Here is a 20,275-nt window from a genome sequence, read left to right as displayed (position 1 = left end):
GGGAAGTTGATCAAAGAGTTTACAAATGTTTATTTAAATGAAGTTTTTAGTCTTGTTTAAAAATACTGACACATTTAAAAAAAAAAAAAATTTAAAAATCAAGTTTGCCACCATTAATCAGGCTGTTTACTAATTTACATGTTGCTCAGAGAAATGGAGTCATTACAAGATTTTTTTTTTTTAAAAAGCCAGAAGAAATATAAGCACATTTTCCGACAGTTTAAACGGTTGACGTGTGCCGTCGGCTCTTTGGGGAACAAAGGATGTTGTGCAGCATCAGATGCCAAAGACATCCTTCATTTAGGGTAGAGAGGCGGGAAAGGGAGCTCTTCAGTGGGCTGCAACCTTTAAGGACCAGAGAGACAGAAATATGATGAATGTGTTAGAAAATGAGTCATATAATCCCACTCCTACAGATAACATGTTATGTTATAAAATGAAATCCTAAACAGCTGCTGTGACAGTTAAACTCGGTCTGATGTAACCAGTAGCTCATGGTGGCTAATCTTAGCTGACATTAGCTCACCGTATAGACATGCATTGCTTTATAAAATACATCACTGAGTCAGTTTAATGAGCTAAAGCTATGTTAACTGCAAGAGGAATGCAGTTTTGCATCACTGTAGTTGTAGTTACAAATTAAAGGCACAATAAATTTCCCCTCATTTCCAGAGTTTCACTGGGTCAGATGATTTAGAGCGATTATGTCATCAGGTGACCTCCCTGAGAGCAGATACAAATGCAGAAATCAACCAACATGTCTCATTCATTCACTGAGATATTAATCTGTAATATACCAGAAAAATGAACCCAAGCATAGAGCGGAATAATATTTAGTTTCCTAATATCAGCTAACATTCGCCTTCAAGAAGCTGCTCATAGCAAACCAGGTGAGATGGTTTGTTCAGATTTTGATCCGTGAGACTGAGACTGTCTTATTTATGTCCCCGTCGTCCTGCTTTCTCCTTGTGAACAAAATAACTCAGGAACGGTACAAAGCAAAAACTTGCTTCTCACACTGCATGCTTATACTCAGTGTGGAGTCGGTGATCTGACTACACAGGACTTATTCAGGGATGGCATTTTGACATGTCACGGTAAGAAATAAAAAATGAATGACTGTGACACATCGTTAATATCAGAACACCTGTTCTTTTCCTGCTGTTACAGGTCAAAATGTCCTTGCTGCTTAAAGTTGCACATGAATGAGGGAACCCTTATTTCCCAGAAAACACTTGAAGCTGACAAATTCAAACCGACACCAGATATGTCGTATGCAAACACGCATTTGTTGGTATCAACAAATCTGTGCTAGTGACTTGTAAGATTAGATTTGATGTGTTTTGCAGCACAAGAGCGTCATTTTGCACCTGAATGAAGTAGAAGTGATTTTCTTTTGCCGCAGAGATCATGTGCCTCCTGTTTCAAGAGTAGTCTCACTTTTAACGTCTCCACGGACACTTCATTCATCCCCCTACGAGCTCCAATAAGCTCTCACCAGTTGTCGGGGCTCCAGCGGGTGTCCTGGGTCTCCATGATGTGGAAGGTGTAGACATGGCGAGAGTCCTCTGAGGTGTTTTCAGCACTTCGATGCACCACCTGCCCGTGGATCAGGACGACACCACCTGAACACAGAGAGACGCATGAAGGACCCGGGCGAGGAACAAATAACAAATAACAAACCCTCACAGCTTTATTTATGCCACATTTTGTCACATTTCAGGAGCTGAAACCATTTGAAGAAAATACGCTTAATATTTTTTTTTTGCAGAAAGATGAGACGGTGAATGACAGACACCTGTTCTTCTGTCACTGGACATTTTTAAAATACATCCTCCATCACAAAGTCCCTCAAAATACGAATTCTTTATTCACCAAACTATTTATAATCAAAGACACGCCAGATTTACCTTTTTTAACCGGCGCAGCGACAAACTTCTCCTCATCATACGTCTGCTCTCTGCCGATGAAGTCCGTCAGGGGAAAGGTGCCCTTCGGGGTGCGAACCATGCGCCGGGAAATACCACCTGGGAAAAGAAGGAGGGGATAATGTAGATCATACTGTGTAGGAATTTTTCCTCCTTTAGGCTTCCCTAGCTCGGTCATTACTGGAGAGGGGAGAGACGGCGGCGTGGGCACAAATGGCTGACCTCTACCCGCTGGCCGTTGCCATGGGAACCTGGGATTTTTATATAACATGTACAGAAGTCTCCTGGAGGTGGAACAAACAGCCGTAAAACAAAGAGTCTGTGTTATAGCGGTGAGGCGGCAGTCTCATGAGAAGCAGCCGTCCTCGTGGAGAGACATGCACAGATTTTATCTGGGTGCCCGGAAGAAGCCTGTCAAGAGTTGGACTGCTGAATGTGCCGTTCGCGTGCGTTGACTGTATTTACTTGATTCTGCTCTTCTAAATCGAGTGTCATTAAATTCTTCAGCATCATCAAACAGACTCCTGATGCTTCTTCTCATCAGCGCTCCGTCACATACAGTATGTCCTAACAAATGATAAGAGTATAATGGAGGGATAAAGTGTCTCGATGTAATAAATTACATGCATACAGTGTTTGGTACTTACTATCGTGTGACCCCGGGATAAACCACAGGCAGCCATTGTTCACAGTAGCATCTTCCAGGGCAATCCACAGCCCCACGACTCGGCCCAGAGGCTCCGTGTGCAGGAATGTGGCATCTTGGTGCGGCGTCACTAAGAAACACACAAGAATCAGCAACAGATCCAGAATACATTTAAAGAAAGAAAGATTATCGTACGAACTCCTCATATCAATGAGACCCCCCTACTCCCTCCCCAACATCAGGTTAGGCTGACAAAATGTATCGTTGGAAAGGTGTTTGCCCTCATCAACCAAAAAAATCGGATCAATAAATATTTCCTGAGAATTTATGATTTTTTTTTTTTATTCTTAAAGTAATTAAGCATATATTTTGTGCAAACATTTTTCTTAAGAGCAAAGATACTTGTTGCTCTGATACATGCAGTTTTTATGATGAAATCTGGAAACCATTCACAACTGTGTTTAAAATACAGTTTTTGGAATCTGTTCATGAATTAAGTGTTGGCTCCCGTTTGAATGTAAATATATTGATACACCCAATAAAATATAATTTTCTATTTATCTATAACTTATTGTTATGCCAAATGTGGGTGTACTGTATGTGACAAGAGTAAAAGTAAGAGAAGCAGGAGGGATCTCTTTTGTCACATTTTGTTTTTCAAAAGCTGTTAAAAACATTATTTTTTTTAAAAAGGATGTATTTGTTGAAAAATAAAATAAAACTACAAATAAAAACAAAATCATGATTTCTTACCTTCACCTCCAATTCCTGGTTGCTGGAAAAGATGCAGAATGAAACATGATTTTTTTTTTTTTTTTATCTGCTCATGTTGCATCATCTAACACTACAATATATTTTACAGACAACAAAATCAGAAATGGTGTTTTGATCCCTGAGGGGAAACTGGGTCATGTTACAGTTGCTTATATTGTAAGATAGAAAGATATACAAGCACAGAGAAAATATTACAAAAAAAGGAAATAATAAATATGTAAAAATGTGTGACTTATACTACAACAAAAACAACAGTGTAAGAATAATATTCCAGAGAAATGGAATTTATAAATGTGTTTAAATGCATGATTATGAATTAGAAATGTTAGTTGAGATACTCAGTATGAATAAATGCACCAGAGTGTTACATTGGTATTATTGCACTGAATAGATAAGATGTTTTACCTTGAAAATATACATGCTTTGCATGATCACAGGACTGACTAGACTCATCTTCTTAGCGATGTCCTGCAGGAACAACATGTGATGTAAGTGTTGGTTATTCGGTGACTCAGCTCTTCATCCTCTGACACTGTTCAACAGCGAACTCACCTGAACTTTGGGTGAATGTGTAACCTTTTTGTACAGCGGCTCGTACGCATGCAGAGCTACGAGAAGAAAGCAGGTGTCAGTTTAAAGAGACTTTGGGAGAGATTATCACAAGTGTTGTTCAAGAAATCTCACCGTGTCCAACTTTATTCAGTGACCGCTGTTTGGGTACGATGAACTCCCCTGCAGGTCAGGACGTGCTTTAATCTCATCTGGCATTTTAATGTACAAGAAATAGTCCGGAGATAGTTTCAGGAGAGCTCACCTTTGTCGTCAAAAACTCCCTTCTCAAAGAAGAAGCGGATCTTATCTCCGCTTGTGATGAAGTAGTCAGCGTTTCCCTGCAGGCCAAAGAGATAAACATCAGTCAGCTCATCCTGCAGGGAGACAAACTCCACTGACACTGAAGACTCTGTTGACAGAAGAGTTTTCTATTAGCCTGAGAGAAGGGACATTCGAGGTCGAGGTAAATAACTGCTAGTCAGGTCAGAGGTGATGAATCTACAGACTACTGGACAGGATCACGACGAGGAGACACGGCGACTTCCTGCAGCCTTACCTGCATCTTTAAGTCGTGATGTGACGGAAAGCATGTGAGAGAAATGATGTTAAATGACCTGCTGCCAGAGTTAAAGACGTGTCCTGTGCTTCCCTGTTCGCTGAGTCACCTGCGTTTTGAGCTGCTCGTCGTGGTAGGTGGAGAAGGTGGTGCGGCAGTGCTCGGGGACGTCCATGCGGTCCACGATCTCCGTCATCCTCTGCCTCAGCTCGTCGCACTCCTGGGAGGTCAGCAGCCCGTCCAGAACCAAGTACCCGTCCTCCGTGTACTATCGAGCGAGGAAAAGCGGCGCCGAGTCAATTTAAACAACTCACAAGGTCGAGGAAGCAAATACATGAGACACAAAGACATAGTGTCTTTAGTAGCTCTCTTTCATGTCTATTTTAAAGATGCCAGTCACATAAGAGGGAAAATTCAAAGATCAAATCCACAACATTTACACAGTAAAAATTATAATTTGAATTATGTAATAATAATAAATGTCTTGATGTTATTGACTGACAGTCTTTGATATATGCTGTTGACTGACTAAAATTTTTTATTGATGAATTGTTTTAACAATACTTCACACAAAGGTGTAATTCATGTTGTATATGGATCTTTGGTTTCTTCTATTCAAGTCCTATTCAGACTACAAACTGGGAGAGCTGCAATGATTATTCAATCAACAGAAAATAATGGGCAACTATTGAGAAAATTGATGAATCATTTACTTGTTTTTTACGCTTTTTTTTTTTTTTTAACAAGAACTAAATAGAAATCTCTGCTTCTGGTTTGTACACTCAGGATTTAAAGCTTTTCTATGTTTTTGCTGGACATAGTTGTCAGAATAATCAATAATGAGAATCGTATTGTTGTAGCTTTGAAATGTACACACTACAAGCATTCAGTTCAATTAACTGCAGTGAATATACATTTTTTTAGTCATGTTAAGTACTTTGGGACGTTTTTTCTTGCAAAAAAGAAATCAAAAACTCATTTTTAAAGGAGAGTATGTTTGTCCTGGTTATGTTCCTGTCTAAATATAACACCCAAATAATAAATAAGAGCTCTTCAGTCTGAATGCCGAAGAGAAAATTCACTCTTAGAGGCACATGTGCTACTTCACGCAGCAGAAATGGGGGCGTTTGTTCCGGTCAATTGTCCACTTGTGGCTGCAGCATGTTATGTAATGGGCTGGAATGCAAATGAGTATTTGCATTTTAAGTCAAACATAAGCTGCTGAATGTCCACAGCTGCAGCTCGGTGTCTCTTATGTGAAAAATTGAGAGTAATTCTCACCTTTTGTACATCTTGATCCGTCATAAAGTCCATGTTGGCCTGCAGGGAGAGATCCAGTTCATGTGACAGATACGATCCGTTATGTGTCTCATCCGGGTAACCTGCAGCCTGATGCCGATTTCCGACCATGTGATGCGTCGAAACCAATTAGAAGTGTCACCACACAGAGCCCGTAATTGGATTTTGGATTTTAACTCTTTCGCTGCAACATATAGCAGCTGGTCGTCTGCTCATGGTGCTGCTGTAGTAACACAGAGCGGCCACTACGTGCCGCTCATGTCACGGATGTAACATGGAGATAAAGAAGAGAACAACAGCACCCTCTTGTGGCCACTCTGACCACATGCAGGAGGAAGACGAGAAATAAACCTTTTGTCTGTCAATATATTTTCAGCTTTAGTTACTTTACAAATCAAGATTTAACAAACTAAATTTACTATGAGTTTAGCAAATATGATGCCGGTACTCTGCAAAATATGAAAAATATTGTAGCTCCTCTTTGACAACTGAACAGCGTCTGAACTGGTCACTGAAGATCTCGCTTGTTTTTTTTTTTTAAACATGAAGACTCAAGTAGGTTGTGGAAAACATGCTGCAACCCGTCATCGCTTCGGTCGGGGAGGAGACGCACCGGGCTGCTGAAGACTTTCACCGTCACACATCAGTGTAACCAACACTCCCCGTAAGACAGAAATAATTCTTCACACTCTCACAGCGGCTAATTTGAGGTCGCAGTGGGAAAATCACAGGAGTAAACAATAACAATAAAAACAACTGGATTCAGTGTGGGTGAGACAGCTCTGACTTACTGGGACACTTAAAAAGACCTGAGCTGTTGTTAATGCTGTTAACTTGACTTGTGCCGTCCCTGCTGGTACAAGTCAAACAGTTCAGCAGGAACAAAGGTCTATTAAAACACATTTGTCAGCAGAGCTTCGGGAGGACTTCCCCCTGAAAAGAGGAAACCGTTCACCAGATGAGGAAGTAAAACTCTCAGCAAGAGGATTTTAGTGTTAAGTGTTAATTTTATTATCATGTGTCGGAATGGTACAAAAGTAGGGTCTGAACGTCGGGAAGTTCAGCTGTCCTTCGTTACAGACGTCCCGCTTAAAAAGCCAGTGTTCAGTCCACTCGGCAACGATGAATTCATAAAGGCCTTTTGTCACGTGTGATACAGACAGTGCTGATTAAGACGAGTCTTGCCACCCCGCTTACAGTTTGTATTCAGCGTGGTTGTCTCCCGGGCTTTAAGCAGGTGGCTCTCAGTATGGCTATAATGCACAAAAGTTCAGCATCAACAAACTCATGCTTCAAAATTAAATGGAGGTGACACCCGAAACAAAGGGAGACTGTTTTTCGCACATCCCTGATCTACAGGCATCAATACAGAGGTGAGTTCATTGTACATCGTAAATACAATCATGTATTTAAAAAAAAAAAAAAAACACAAAAAAAACCCTATTATACATCGGTAGATGTCAATGCAATGCAATCATGGCAGTTTAGGAATATTACGAAGTCTGGGGATTAACATGAAATCTCACCAAGATGTACACTCCTCAGGAATATTACAGTATACCAGATGACGTGTACACGATGCCCACACCGGAGGCCGAGCTCACCTCCGTTTACAGTAAATCAGATTGTCGAGAGTTTTGTTTTTGTTCAGTTGTGAAATCCTGTTTTTTTGTTTCCAGGAACAGAAGTCGTGTCCAAAAAAAAAACAACAGCAGCTCAGCGTCTGCTGAAAAAAAACCTCCCCTGTGGATCCACACGAGTTAAATCTGTGCAAGAGTGAATTGATCAATCACAAACAACAGGACTTAAGGCATAAACAGCGCACAAGCAGAACACCGTTTCTGATGTTTTGCACTTAAAAAGAAGGCAAACATTAAAAGCAAAGCAATATTTGAGTGAAAAATCTGCTTTCAAAGTCAGTGACTGACATTATTTAAAGCGTTTAATAATAATTGGGCCACTTCTGATAGGGATAAAAGTGCTCGAGTTTTCTGATAAACACGGAGTTATTAGTCACTTCAACTTCCTCCTTTTGGTTTTCCGCAGATGTCTGACTGACCTCGTCTCGGACCTTCCACAGATTCACCAACGCTGACACGCAGGAAAGAAAGTGGGCTGCAAGTTTAACGCGTGACTCAGAGAGAAGCGACGGGCTGAACAGCTGAGTCACAGCTCGGAGGAAAAATGACAAACATCCAGGCTAAAATATTTGTGCATTTCATCCCAGGATGACGTGAAATGCACGTCAGCGGGACGAAATGAGTCCCGACTGCAGATGTGTCACGCCAGATGAATTCACATGGTAATATGGATAATCGCAATTTTGGCAACTGTTCTGATAAGGTTTGAGCTCCCAGGGACACCCTGAGAAACATTTCTATGGCACTCTCCATCTTCAAGAGTATCGTCGACTATAAAAGCCTGAACAAGAATGAATTTAGGATTCAATAAAGGCCAGAACATCTCCTTAAAATATAAGGATGAAAAAAATAAATAAAAAAAAAACATTTTGTTTTGACGATCCAACCTCTGATGACATGACCAGCATGTTAAGGCCAAAACACACATAATACCACAATAACTGGTGTAAAATGTATGAACGTCCTAATTTGACACTTTCACCGGAACCGGCTCCGACTCCACCCGAGCTCGTCACGGCCGCTCGATACGACGCCTGCGTTTCCACCGGATGCATCGCAGCTCGCCTCGGAAGCATCGCCGGTCCGATTTTGACAGAAGCTGCAATCACGCTGCACTGAGCTGGTCAGCCGGGGCGGAGAGCATCCTGTCATTTTCAAAATAAAACACCCCGCGCACGACTAAAATCCGCAAGGACTCTACGTGAAATATATGGCTCTAAAAAGAAAATCATGAGGATGAATGTTGTTGTTTTTTAAACAAATAAAACACAACTAACTTTGTCTGAAGGCGACGGCACAACAAAGTAGGAAAATAACTAGAAGAAGCACATTTAACACAAAGAAGAAACACTTTGACAACGTAGCTTTGTCACGCATGTTTAAAGCACAAAAACCAGCTGAGCCATTTTTACTTTGGAGTGAATTAAAACTTGTCTTACACCTTATTCCTGTATTTATAACCACCTCCAGCATTACAGCATCTCTGCAGTTTAACGTGCTGAAATCTAACTTCCTTCCCTATTCGCCTTCATTATTTGACATCCGACAGATCAACACTCGCTGTTGACAGTGTGTCCTCAAGAATATGTTTGTAATCCTACTTGGCGCCACAAAAATTAAACCAGAGCCGACTTATCGTGACGGATGTAAACAACTTTTATGTTTACAAATTCTATTCACGCTGGAGAAGCTTTCCTTTAATCTACTGCCTCTCTTCCAACTTTAAAACTACTTTCTAGTCAGCACATCGGAGACTAAGCCTCCTTTCTCTGTACGTTAAGACTGCGCGGGAGCACTTTGATAGCGACCCATCGAAGGGCATTTGGATTCAGCAAAGGCCTCAGTGAAACAAACTCCACTGTGAACAAAGGTGCGGCTGTATCATTACACTGAAACCTCCTTTAAATCTCTTAAAAAGCAGGAAGAAAAAGAAACAGCTGGTAAGAATAAGAGCACATGAAACAAAGACATTAAACATTTCAGATATACATTTTACAGCGGGAGAAAAAAACTGAAACATGACTGATGTGTGCGATCATTAACAGGGTATACAGCCTGTAAAAGCCGAGGCCGTATGAGATGCCTGGCTGAAGTAAACGGAGCAGATTTACTCCAAACGATGCTATTAAATCTCAGGGCTTAACAAGGAAAGTGTTTCAAGCAGACAGAGCATGTTGCACTAATTTTGAACGGTTGAAATCACATATTGTGCATTCTTTCTCTCTCTCCGCAAATAAAATGATGTAGGTCGGTCAAAACCAGTTTCTTTCACGCTGCAATTTCCTGCATCTCGTGTGGATAAAAACATCGCTGGCATCACGGTCCACTTTTTTGTCCCGGGAGAAAACTCGGCATGATAAATATCCTGTCAGGGCGAGCGTTTGAACAGCTGACCACCGGAGTCAATACTTTTTCAGACTCTCCTGTTTCTCCCTCTTTCACCTGTTTCATCCAGATGTCATGATTCCAAATCATATAGTAAAATGACAATAAAAACAAAAAAATACCATCATTGTCATTCATGTTATTAGTGTGTGTCATCTCCTGGCTGCATGATTAGCACTGTGCAAGCTGGCATGAGTTTTAAATAAAAATTTAAAAAAAATGAACGTGGGTGTTTTCTGACTGTTTGTGTCTGACAGCTCGCTTCATGTGAGCAGGGGACTCGCTGCGTAATTACATTTCAGTCAGCGAAGCAAAATATATTAATATTGAACTGAACAAAGGTCACTTACTCAATCCGACTACAAATAAATGCTCCAGAAGAAGCGCAAATGAAAAGCTTTAACAAATCCATGGTTGTGTACAATATGAACTTTGATCACGGGTTATTCGAGTGTTGAATCCCCGCCTGTCTCAAACATGATACCAATATATGATAGTATTTCAAATGAAATCTTCTTCTTCTTCCAACAGGCCCGCAGATATAAAGGCCATCTCACACACGTCTTGTAGTGTGTGATGTAAAATAATTGGAGCCTGTGTCACATGCTTAAATAAAGATGCCTGGTGAAGTATAAACAAAGAGGGACGGCGGATTTGTCCACCATCGCTCCCCGTGCCGCTAACAGCCGGCCGGCCACACAGGGCGGCGTTATAAATTAACGACTGCAGGGTGTTTAGACATTGCACTGTAGAGTTTGTTCCCGCTGAACATTTGACAGCTTCTCTTTTGAAGTCGTTTCCACCGGTCGTCTGAGTTAAGGCCAAAGCTGTGAGATCACCTGTGGGACCAGTTGTTGATCTACAGTCGTTTTGTTCTCGTAAAAAGATGCTTCCGAGCAGGTCGAGCGTAAAAGTGAGCGAAACCTTTACGCCTCCACAAACCGGCCGTGATGTTATTAATATACCTCTGCCAGTGTTGTGAGCCACACTGCACCGCAACCGCAAATGTCTTTGTAAAAATTTCAAAAGTAATATGTTTCTGGCCAGAGGAAGGTCGGGCAGGCGAACACTGCTCCGAGCGTATTTGTGCAAGTATCCTGCGGTCGGCGAAGGAGTCGTCGTGAGCACCTTCTGCTCATTGGCGAGACCGAGTTGTGCAAAGTTTTCTCATATTTTTTTGGCTCTCAAATAAACAGGTTTGCTTTAGAAAAGGTCCTACTGTGGGATGCACACTCGAGATCACCCACCTGCATCCCTGCAGCTTTACAGTCAGGATGAAACACATGACTGAACCAGATCTGTCATTTCCATAAAGACTTCCTCTGAGGTCTCGGAGTTTGACATCCTCGCGCACCAAAACAAACAAGAAGCTGTCACTTTTCTATGTCTGCATGGCCGACACCGCTTCCTCTCTCTCTCCTCGCTCTCTTCTCTCTCTCTTCTCTCCCCCCCCCCCCCATTTCTCTCTCCCTCTCTCTCCCCCCCTTCTCTGTCTCTGTCAGCCTGGCTTTAACAAAATGTCTGCCTGTTTGTTATCTCTAATCAAACCTCTCTCCTCTGCAGCTCCCCACAGCTCAAGCTTGTTCCTTATCGGCCCTCCAGAGCTGCTCTTTGACTTCTGGCGGCAGCGTGTTGAACAGGTCCTCCTCCACCACCAGGCTGCTCCTCTTCAGCAGCCGGCACTCGCCGAGCTCCACCGGGAGACACTCCAGACGGTTCCCTCTCAGCTCCAGCTGGGTCAAACCGGTGAGCTCTCCGAAGCGAGACGGCAGCGTCTGCAGGCAGTTGTTCCCCAGATTCAGAGTGCGCAGTTTCTTACACTGGAACAGCTCCGGGGGCAAAGTCTCGATCTGAAGTGGAGAGGATAAAAGGCAGAATAATGAGGGGTGGAAGTTACCAGTGAGCAGGAAGGCGGATTTGTTTCAATTATTAATCTATATGCCTTGACCAGATGAGGCAACGAGGAAGAAAAAGAGGCCGCCGTTTCCTCGGTAATGAGTGAAGAGCGGCTCAGTTCGAAATCATCATTGTTTCAGAAGCTATCCAATCAAAAACACAGAACAGGAAGTGGATAACAGCACAGGAATCAAATCAGATCAAGATCAAAGATGCTCAAAATTTGCTCTTTAGCTTCAGGTTTGAAGTCTCAAAACAAATTTAGGACACAGGTAAATGAGAGAAAGCATCAAAATGGCGCCAAAACGTATCAACCCCTGTGTGTTTTCTGTACAATCCATGAACTTGTTTGCCTAAAAACAACATTTCCGTCCCCCATCCAACTAAAAACTCCTACATGGACGCAATATTAACAACTACGTTTCAGAATTGATCCTGCGTTGACAGTGTAAAAGAGGACTGAAGCAAGAGAGGCCCTAAAAACGCACGAGACACCAGAGGGATCCGATTTAATGGAGCTATTTGTGGCTGCACACAAACCTGCTGGAAGCTATTTTCAGTGTGCAACCACACAAGCAAACACAGTAAAACAAATAGTAGTCTTTACTAAAAACACATGATGCTGTAAGCATTATTTGGAGTTTAAACCTGTGTTTTTCTGGAGAATACTCTGAATGTTGTTTTAATTTCTCACAGCGAACAAACTGCATCTTCCTGAATGAATTTCCAACATTGAAAACTTGTTGTTAAATCATCGCTTTCACCAAAACACCACATGGACTCATTCAACTGGGACTGTAATGGCATGAATGTACATGAATATATTCAAGTTTATGATCCATTCAAGTAAGGCAAACATTTTCTTTTTGAAAAGTCATAATTTACTTTTCAGAAAAATCTGCAGGAGTCCGGACATTTTTATCTGCAACCTTCTCTTCTAAAAAAAAAAAGGGGAAAAGCCAGGATTTGTGAAGCTGCACTGTGAAAAGGGAAAATGATATATAATATTAAAAGAGTCACAATGTGGTCTAGAGATTTAAAAAAAAAAAAAAAGTATTATACCACAACTGTAACCAAAAATATACCATAAAGCTTTGAAATCTGCCATTGATCTATTCTAAGACCTGCAGTAAAATGTGTGCTTCATTCAGGAGGACCGGCTGTATATCTAACATGCGAGACTTCACTTGCAGTCTATACAACAGGACTGAATTTATAAACCCCCCCCACTCGATAGTATCTTCTTTTATTTCAGTGATTGGACATTTCCAAGATAAACAAATACGTTTTTCAACCGTCCAAGTCCAAAACTCAGTCACGCAGTTATCTTCAAAGCCATAACTCTTAATCTGTCCTTGATCACCTCAGCATTTACAAGTGCTGACCTTTGTAAATACCTAATCGGGCCATCGGGATGATCTTAGTCACGCGTGAGAAAAAAAGACAGCCGGGTGGAGACGGGAACAGAGAAGGAGAAAAACAACTATGAAAGCATGCACCGGATACATGTAACTTCTGCTTCTCACCCTGTTTGCCGTCACGGCGAAGTACTGCAGGTTCTGGAGGAAGCCCACGTCGGCGGGGATGCTGGTCAGGTTGTTGTGGCTCAGGTCTAAGAAGCGCAGCTTGCGGCAGAAGAACAGCTGGCTGGGGATGTTCTCGATCTTGTTGCGGTTCAGGTAGAGCCTCTCCATGTTGGTGAGCGTCCCGATCTGGATGGGGATGTAGGCGATCTGGTTGTACCACAGCTTGAGGCACACGAGGCGGTGCAGGTGCTGGAAGCTGATGATCTCCTCGATCGTCTTCAGATTGTTGTCCTTCAGGTCGATCTCCTGCAGGTTGTGCAAGCTGAAGATGGAGTGCGGGATGCGTTCGAGATCGCAGCGAACGAGCTCGAGCTCCGTCAGGTTGACCATTTTCTTCAGGCTGTTGAGCACCATCAGCTTGGTGCCCTCGTTGTTGATGGAGAGCTTCTGCAGGTGCACGCCCACGTCCGTCACCACCTGCGGCAGCTTGGTCAGGTTGCTTTTCAGCCGCAGCACTTTGAGACTTTTGAGCTCCCTGAGCCCGTCGATGACGATGTACCGATTGTTCTCGGCGCTCAGGTTCCCCGTGAGGTGCAGCTCGCTGAGGTTCTTCAGGCTGTAGATCCACAGTGGGATCTCCTTGATGTCGGTGAACTTGATGTGGAGAGACCTCAGGTTCTCTCTCAGGAACGCCAGAGCCGGAGCTTCGATTTTAGCTGGCGTGTGGTAGAGCCACATCTCCCTCAGGTTGGACAGCTGGGCGATGATCGGGGGGATGGTCACGTCGGGGATGAGCTCCAGCTTGAGCACCTCCAGCTCGACCAGATCGAACACCGTGTCCGGGATCCCGCTGAGCATGAAGAGGTGCAGCTCCAGCTTGTCCTGCGAGTTCTTGGTGATCCGCTGCCTCAGCTTGTCCAGTGTCCACTCGTTGTTCAGGTTCAGCTGCCTCAGCTTGTTCTCGCTCACCTCTGACAGGAACACAGCGAAGCGCTTGGAGTAGAGCGGGTCGTACTGATCGATCATGTGCAGCATGAAGGCAAAGTCGTTCTTTAAGTCGGGGATGTCACTGTAGCTGCTCTCCTCGCGGATGGATTCGAAGGAGTATCGTTTGAGGGAGCGGCTGAGCATCCAACAGAGAGTGTACATGCAGATGAGACCGTACACCACCACCAGGCTGATGTAGAAACAGGCCAGAATCTTGAACAGCGTTGCCAGCGGGTGAGCGCAGTGGAACATGCTGTACCCTGTTAGTTTCTGGATGTTCACCGGGCACACCACACTGAACCGGATGTTGCCTACATAGTAGGCCGTGTAGCTAATTATGAGTATAAACTTGATTACCTTAATGATGGTCTGACGTATGTAAAGTCGGTAAACTATGTCTCCCTCCTCTACGTGGATCCTGAACTTCTTCACCTTCTCAAAAAGGGCCTTGGCCTGCTCCCCTTCCTTTTTGTCTAAAACCCCAGTTTCAGAGCGATCCACAATCCCTTGTTCGATTCTGGACTTGGTGCGCTGGAGCATCGGCACGCTGGCCTCGACATCCTCGCTCACGCTGGAGGCCTTCTTATCCATGGAGCCGTTCATTTTTCCCAGAGGCTTGGGGTCGCTCTCCTCCACCACGGTCTCAGACAAAGCCCTGGTTGTCCACGGGGAGTCAAAGCACTTGAGGAGGATGGAGACAAAGTGTTCCAGTTTGGAGCTCGTGCGGGGGAACTTGAACCAGAAGTTGCTGCAGGCCAGGAAGATGAGAGTGTGGAGTAGCACCAGATAGGGGAAATACTTGGCGAACCAGTGTAGCTTGTTCTCGTAGCACACGGCGTCCACGTAGTTGTACTGATGGCGGTCGAGGTCGTACTGAATGCCTTTGGGTTCCGGTGGGAAGGGGGCGGTCACGTTCGGGACGGGCATGGTCTCGCATGACATGTTGACGACCCACTTGCACGGCAGGCAGATCATCTTGTCCTGCGTGACCTGCAGCGTCCCACCGAACACTGCGATCATCAGCATGACGACTGAGATGTAGTCGGTGAAAACGTCCCACCATGGCTTCAGGATGCGGTACGCTGGCTGCGTGTCAGCAAAGTACCGGAGCTCTGTGATGGGAATCATGATGGTTTATCTGGAAGGGCAAAGACAACAGGGAGTTAGTGTGGACCATGACGAGTATTCAACATAATATAACGTCTTGTTTAAAAGCTCTCTTTGTTTGAGAGTAAATCTTAGCTCATCAAAATATTATTCAACACAGCTGAACTAGACCTTAAAACAATGTCAATTAACTGAATATGCGATTGAAACTAGTTTTAAAACAGAGTAAATGTTTGTAAACCAAATAGTTTGGGATATTTGTTGTTAAATATGATCTTCTGTAAAATTACACTAACATGATGTTTTTAAAATGTATGTAAATAACCACACAAGTTCAGATAAAAAAAACCTATGCTTATTTGCATATGCAATTGCTGCGCTAATTATTTTATTGCTTCGTCGTGTTTTCCATAAGATGTCAGAGAAAAGTGAAAAATCCTCATCACAACTGTCCCCAGGGTAAAATAGAGGAAAGCTGCATTGCACTTGCCAGCAAACTATTTAGCATTTTATGTGTTAAATTTAAGGGATAATTTAAAAAAATTGTTCCTGTTGCACACGGACGGAGCAGGAGGAAGCTATAATCTTTGTAAGTATTCCAAGTTACTAATCGTTAATAATATAAACAGCAGTTTGCGGAACATCCTGTATGAATATGTAAATAAATAAATAAAAGCATATCAATAAAGGCTAAACACAAGGAGGCACTGAACTTCAATTTGGTTATCTTCGTCATCCATGCAGCTCAATCCGCACATGTAGGCCAAATGCGGATTGTATTTTACCACAGCTAGAAGCTCTAATCATAATCGAATATTTTCCTGTCGAGTCTTCTGTGCCTCAGAGACATCCAGGACATGGTGCGTGTGCCGACAGCTGACTGCGGTTCAGAGACTGCAGAGCGAGCCAGAACCAAAAGGACCACAGACGTTGACTCAGCAGGCGTGTTCACACATAAGCCCTTGTTATGTGTAGCAATTTCTCAGCGTGCATGTTTAAATAGTGTCTTCTTCCAAGATAACGTTAACACACTTAATCCTCAACACCGTAAAAATCCCACTTCGACACCTCAAAAACGAGACGTGAATTAAAATCGACTGGTGAGCTTTGTCGAAAGTGATTGTTCTCGCCGATCATAAACAGTCAGACCGGGCAGCGAAAGAAAATCTTTAAGTGTGACTCCCTTAGAAAAATGGTGAAGTGAAACCAGATCTGCGAGATGAGGCTGCTGCTGAACAGTTTATAAACTAAAACCAAAGTATTAAACTATCCCAGGCGTCCATTTATGCTTGCGTGCCTCTCTGTGAAACCACAACCGGGCTACTTCCCCACAGAATAAACATTAAACTAATGCAAGAGTTTATTCTGTTCAAGTAGTTTCAAAGGTTAGTGTTAACCAAAGCCTCCGCTGTTACATGGAATAAGGTTTCATGTGGATCACGGTCTTATCATTTCGAGAGGGAGGATTTAATAATAATAAAAAAAAAGAACTCTCTCCCTGTTTGCTCAACCCGGCGCTTACCTAAAGGAAAAGGACGAAAGAGGATAGCTTGTCAAGTGGTCACAAAAAAATCATTGTTTTATCCAGTTCAAACCAGAAAGGCAGTGCAGTCGCTGTCGGGCTCCTCCGTCAGGCCTCCGCTTTACTGCAACTCAGACATTTCGGCACACAAGAGACACCGACAGCTGCGAAAATACCCCGTAAGTGTGATAATTCACATGGTGTCAAAAGAACAACAGCAAATCTCTTGACACCACAGCAATTTCCCTCCCACTGTCGGGCAAACGCATCCCGAACCGAACCACGTTTTACCAAACACCGCTTCACGGTCAGTTTCCTTTTGCCAAACACAGATGGCAGAGACACACGAAGAAACAGGTGCGTCAAGGCATGTAGAAAAATAATCCACCAAACTCACAACATGATGTAATCGTAGTCTCTGATATCTTCTTTGGTTTGTTTCACATTATTTGGCACAGGAAATGCCTGGAAGCAGCTTATCTTGTCTGAGAATCCCCCCCCCCTTCCTCTGTCTTCCCGGACCACCCCTGCACTTCATTTCCTTCTCTGATTGAAACCCTCCCTCCCACCATCCCGAACAGGATCAGAGAAATAACGGTGTCCTAAAACTGGTATTTAAGAAGAAGAAATCCAGGCCTGGATCATATAGAGACTCTCCTCTCGGGTTCCCGTTGGCCGCCTCGCCTCGGTCCATTTTCTCCTGAATTAAAACAGAGCTGCCTTTGTTCAAGGCGATCTTTGTCGACGGGACTCGGACACGCCGGGCTGAGAGAGGCGCAGGTGAACCTGGCTGCAAAGAGCCAATATGTTCCAGCGCCAACTGTAATGTCCCTCAAGGGCACCGTCGTCCCTCGACTGAAGCCAGACGGGGAAAAAAAAAAAAAAAACAGACCGATACGATTCTGTATCGCCCTCTGAAAATAACTTAAAGTTGCACTGACCTTTTTAACTGAATTACTGAAATATGACAGCCAAAATAAAACAAATAAAAACAAAATTCTAATTTCAAGAACAGCAGTTTCTCTTTAGGCATGAATGCGTGTTAGACTGGCATCACGCTCCGGTCCACTCAGCCCGAACAGCGTAAGTGGTTCAGAATATAGATCAAATGTACAGATGGAAAGACGGATGAACGCCAAGCACAGCAAACACTCACACTAGGCGTGTGCTTTTATTATATTTCATTAGATTGATTTATACTTCTTTGGGTTCTGTACATCTGTCAATGTTCTCCCTGTAACAACTTAATGAATTTCCACACGAGTGATAGAAAACACCCAAAGGACCTTCAGAGGAAATTTCAACCCAGATTAGTTCAACACTGAATAACAACAGTTTAAGAACATTTGACTTATTGACTTTACTTGTTGACTTGCATGAACTATTAGTCGATTAGCTGGTTAGTCGACTGACGGAGGATTAATCAGCAACTATGTTTGTAAATCTTTTCATCGCTTAAATCATTTTCTACTTCCAGCGTCTCAAATGTACGGATTGAATATATTTTAGTTCTGGGTTATTTTTGATTTCAAGATATCATACTGCGTTTTAGGAAATATGAGATCAGCATTTTTCACCTATTCATAGTACAAAAGCTTAAATGTTTAACAGAGAAGCAGATTGATCAACAATGAAAGTTACTGTTAATTTAAGTCCCACTTTAGACAAGAAAAGGGGACGAAGGAATTCAACACATAAAATCGGAGACATAATTCCTAAATATATATATATATATATTTAATGTGAGCTGGAACCAGCTCAGCAACAGAAAATTGTGATTATGATTATGTCATTTAATTTAATTTCAAAATCAACACGTGCCCATTAGAAGTTTTATGAGCCTACTGTAACTAGCTCCAGTGATAATGCCTGCTAAAGGTCTCTGGCAGCACAATCCACTGTCCCCTATAGATGTATGACGTCTTTCACCTGCCTGCAACCGGACACAAAAGCATTTCATAACTAACATTATGTCCTACAGCTGGCAAGAGAAAATATTCAAGACTGTAAAAGAATTGGCTCTTCTTTTTCTTTTCTTTTTTTTTTAACTACTTTCTCAATCCCTTTTTGAGGAAACTGAAGCCAGTGGTTTAAGACTTATTTATTTAAAAAAAAATTTTAACACAGGCAAATTTCCTGGAAGCTGTTAATGATAAGATTTTGGTCTCTTCTGCAGATAAATCTTTCGAAAACATGCAAGAGATCCCTCTTCAGACTGGCCGCCTGCAGAAAACAGTTGCCACAGCTTCTGGCAGCAGCCCATCCGCCTCAACAACGACTGATGGAGTAGACCAGGCAGCATAGTTTAACCAGGTGTGACTGGTGCTGACTCACAAAAATTAACTTTTCCTGTTTACACACAAACACAAACACACACACACAGTACATATCCCAAGTCAAGGGCCACTCAAAAAGTCATATTTGTACTTTTATGTACTTGTATATTAGAGTGACACAATACCCTATAATCACTGCAATATTTGGGTAATAATAAAAAAAAATAATGTGAAAACACAATGAACTCCAAAATACCACAGCTAAAAAAAAAAATTAAAAAAAAAAAAAAAAAAGGAAAGAAATACTAGTGTTTTTTATTTTTATTTTTAGGGTCTACAGCAGGAGATAAAACTGCATTTTTAATCTGTTATTTACAGTCTGAGTGGTTTTCTTTTAATATTTTTTTTATCAGTAATATTATTTGTGCCAACATACCAGAACAGCTCGGCCTTCAAACTGGAGATAAATAAAACGTTGTTGATGTGATCGCGAACATTTCAGCGTCTTATATTTACGAGGGATTAAAGAGCGTGGCTGTAATGCGGTCATATTAAATTACACGTAAACCAACCCGGGGGAGCGACCTTCCTTCCGCGGAGGTGGACGGGAAACGGGCGTCTCGGAACCCGAAAATCAGTTAGCGCGCCGCGGCGGGGAAATCACTCCCGTGCTCGCTTAGTCGACTACGCACCGCCGGAAACGTTGAAGGAAAAACGACCCACCTGTTTTATCAAAGTTCGTGTCTGTCGCGTCCTCCACGCCCGGGTGACACATTTCTCAAACGGGGGTTTATCCGCGGCAGGTGAGGCTCTGGTCGGGACAAGCAGGCCGGAGCCTCGCGCGACCACTGAGGAGGAGGAGGCGAAGGCGCGAGCCGAATGTGTTCCGTCGGCGGTACGCAAAAAAACAAAAAAAAAAAAACAACGACTGTGCGCATGACAGGCGGAAGTACTTGAATTATTTGCGGATGTCAAAATAAAAGCACGGCGGTTATATGGCAAAGTGGAGCGCAGAAAAATCTCCCAACATATGCGGGATATATGTCACAGTTCTTCTTGGGATTAGGCTGTTTCACTTGTTTTTCTTTGTGTTTCTTTGTTTCTTGGTTTTTGTATATAATATATATAGATATATACTGTACTGTATGTGTATATATATATGTTGACTGTGTTTCTTGGTT

General features: G+C 42.8%; 2 protein-coding genes across 2 annotated transcripts; both read right to left on the bottom strand.

Moving 5' to 3' along the window:
* Positions 1 to 90: 90 nt before the first annotated feature.
* Positions 91 to 5,881, bottom strand: phyhd1 (phytanoyl-CoA dioxygenase domain containing 1). The gene is made up of 11 exons (XM_069169339.1): positions 5,738 to 5,881; positions 4,566 to 4,724; positions 4,163 to 4,238; positions 4,033 to 4,080; positions 3,901 to 3,956; positions 3,754 to 3,816; positions 3,328 to 3,349; positions 2,576 to 2,704; positions 1,911 to 2,027; positions 1,499 to 1,625; positions 91 to 345 (listed from the first exon to the last, which is right to left on the bottom strand). Exons 1-11 carry the CDS (start codon positions 5,864 to 5,866, stop codon positions 297 to 299), a joined length of 975 nt encoding a protein of 324 aa, XP_069025440.1. The 5' UTR covers positions 5,867 to 5,881; the 3' UTR covers positions 91 to 296.
* A 5,359-nt stretch (positions 5,882 to 11,240) lies between these two features.
* On the bottom strand, positions 11,241 to 19,972 carry lrrc8aa (leucine rich repeat containing 8 VRAC subunit Aa). The gene is made up of 3 exons (XM_069169316.1): positions 19,818 to 19,972; positions 13,203 to 15,327; positions 11,241 to 11,630 (listed from the first exon to the last, which is right to left on the bottom strand). Exons 2-3 carry the CDS (start codon positions 15,315 to 15,317, stop codon positions 11,355 to 11,357), a joined length of 2,391 nt encoding a protein of 796 aa, XP_069025417.1. The 5' UTR covers positions 15,318 to 15,327; positions 19,818 to 19,972; the 3' UTR covers positions 11,241 to 11,354.
* Between the last annotated feature and the right edge of the window lie 303 nt (positions 19,973 to 20,275).

This window comes from Embiotoca jacksoni, unplaced genomic scaffold (assembly GCF_022577435.1).
Source record: "Embiotoca jacksoni isolate LCO1_2020_lvr unplaced genomic scaffold, fEmbJac1.0.p SCAF_10, whole genome shotgun sequence".
NCBI classification, from domain to species: Eukaryota; Metazoa; Chordata; class Actinopteri; family Embiotocidae; genus Embiotoca; species Embiotoca jacksoni.
This window is presented reverse-complemented; position numbering and strand designations above follow the sequence as displayed.

What these genes read in the sequence shown, in the direction of transcription:
- phyhd1 (XM_069169339.1), bottom strand. Translation starts at nt 5,866, where the DNA reads ATGGTCGGAAATCGGCATCAGGCTGCAGGTTACCCGGATGAGACACAT. An exon ending in ACGAGCAGCTCAAAACGCAG is followed by an intron (nt 4,239 to 4,565) that starts GTGACTCAGCGA and finishes TTTGGCCTGCAG; the next exon opens with GGAAACGCTGACTACTTCAT. An exon ending in AAAGCATGTATATTTTCAAG is followed by an intron (nt 3,350 to 3,753) that starts GTAAAACATCTT and finishes CATCTTTTCCAG; the next exon opens with CAACCAGGAATTGGAGGTGA.
- lrrc8aa (XM_069169316.1), bottom strand. Translation starts at nt 15,317, where the DNA reads ATGATTCCCATCACAGAGCTCCGGTACTTTGCTGACACGCAGCCAGCG. An exon ending in TCGCCGTGACGGCAAACAGG is followed by an intron (nt 11,631 to 13,202) that starts GTGAGAAGCAGA and finishes TCTCCACTTCAG; the next exon opens with ATCGAGACTTTGCCCCCGGA.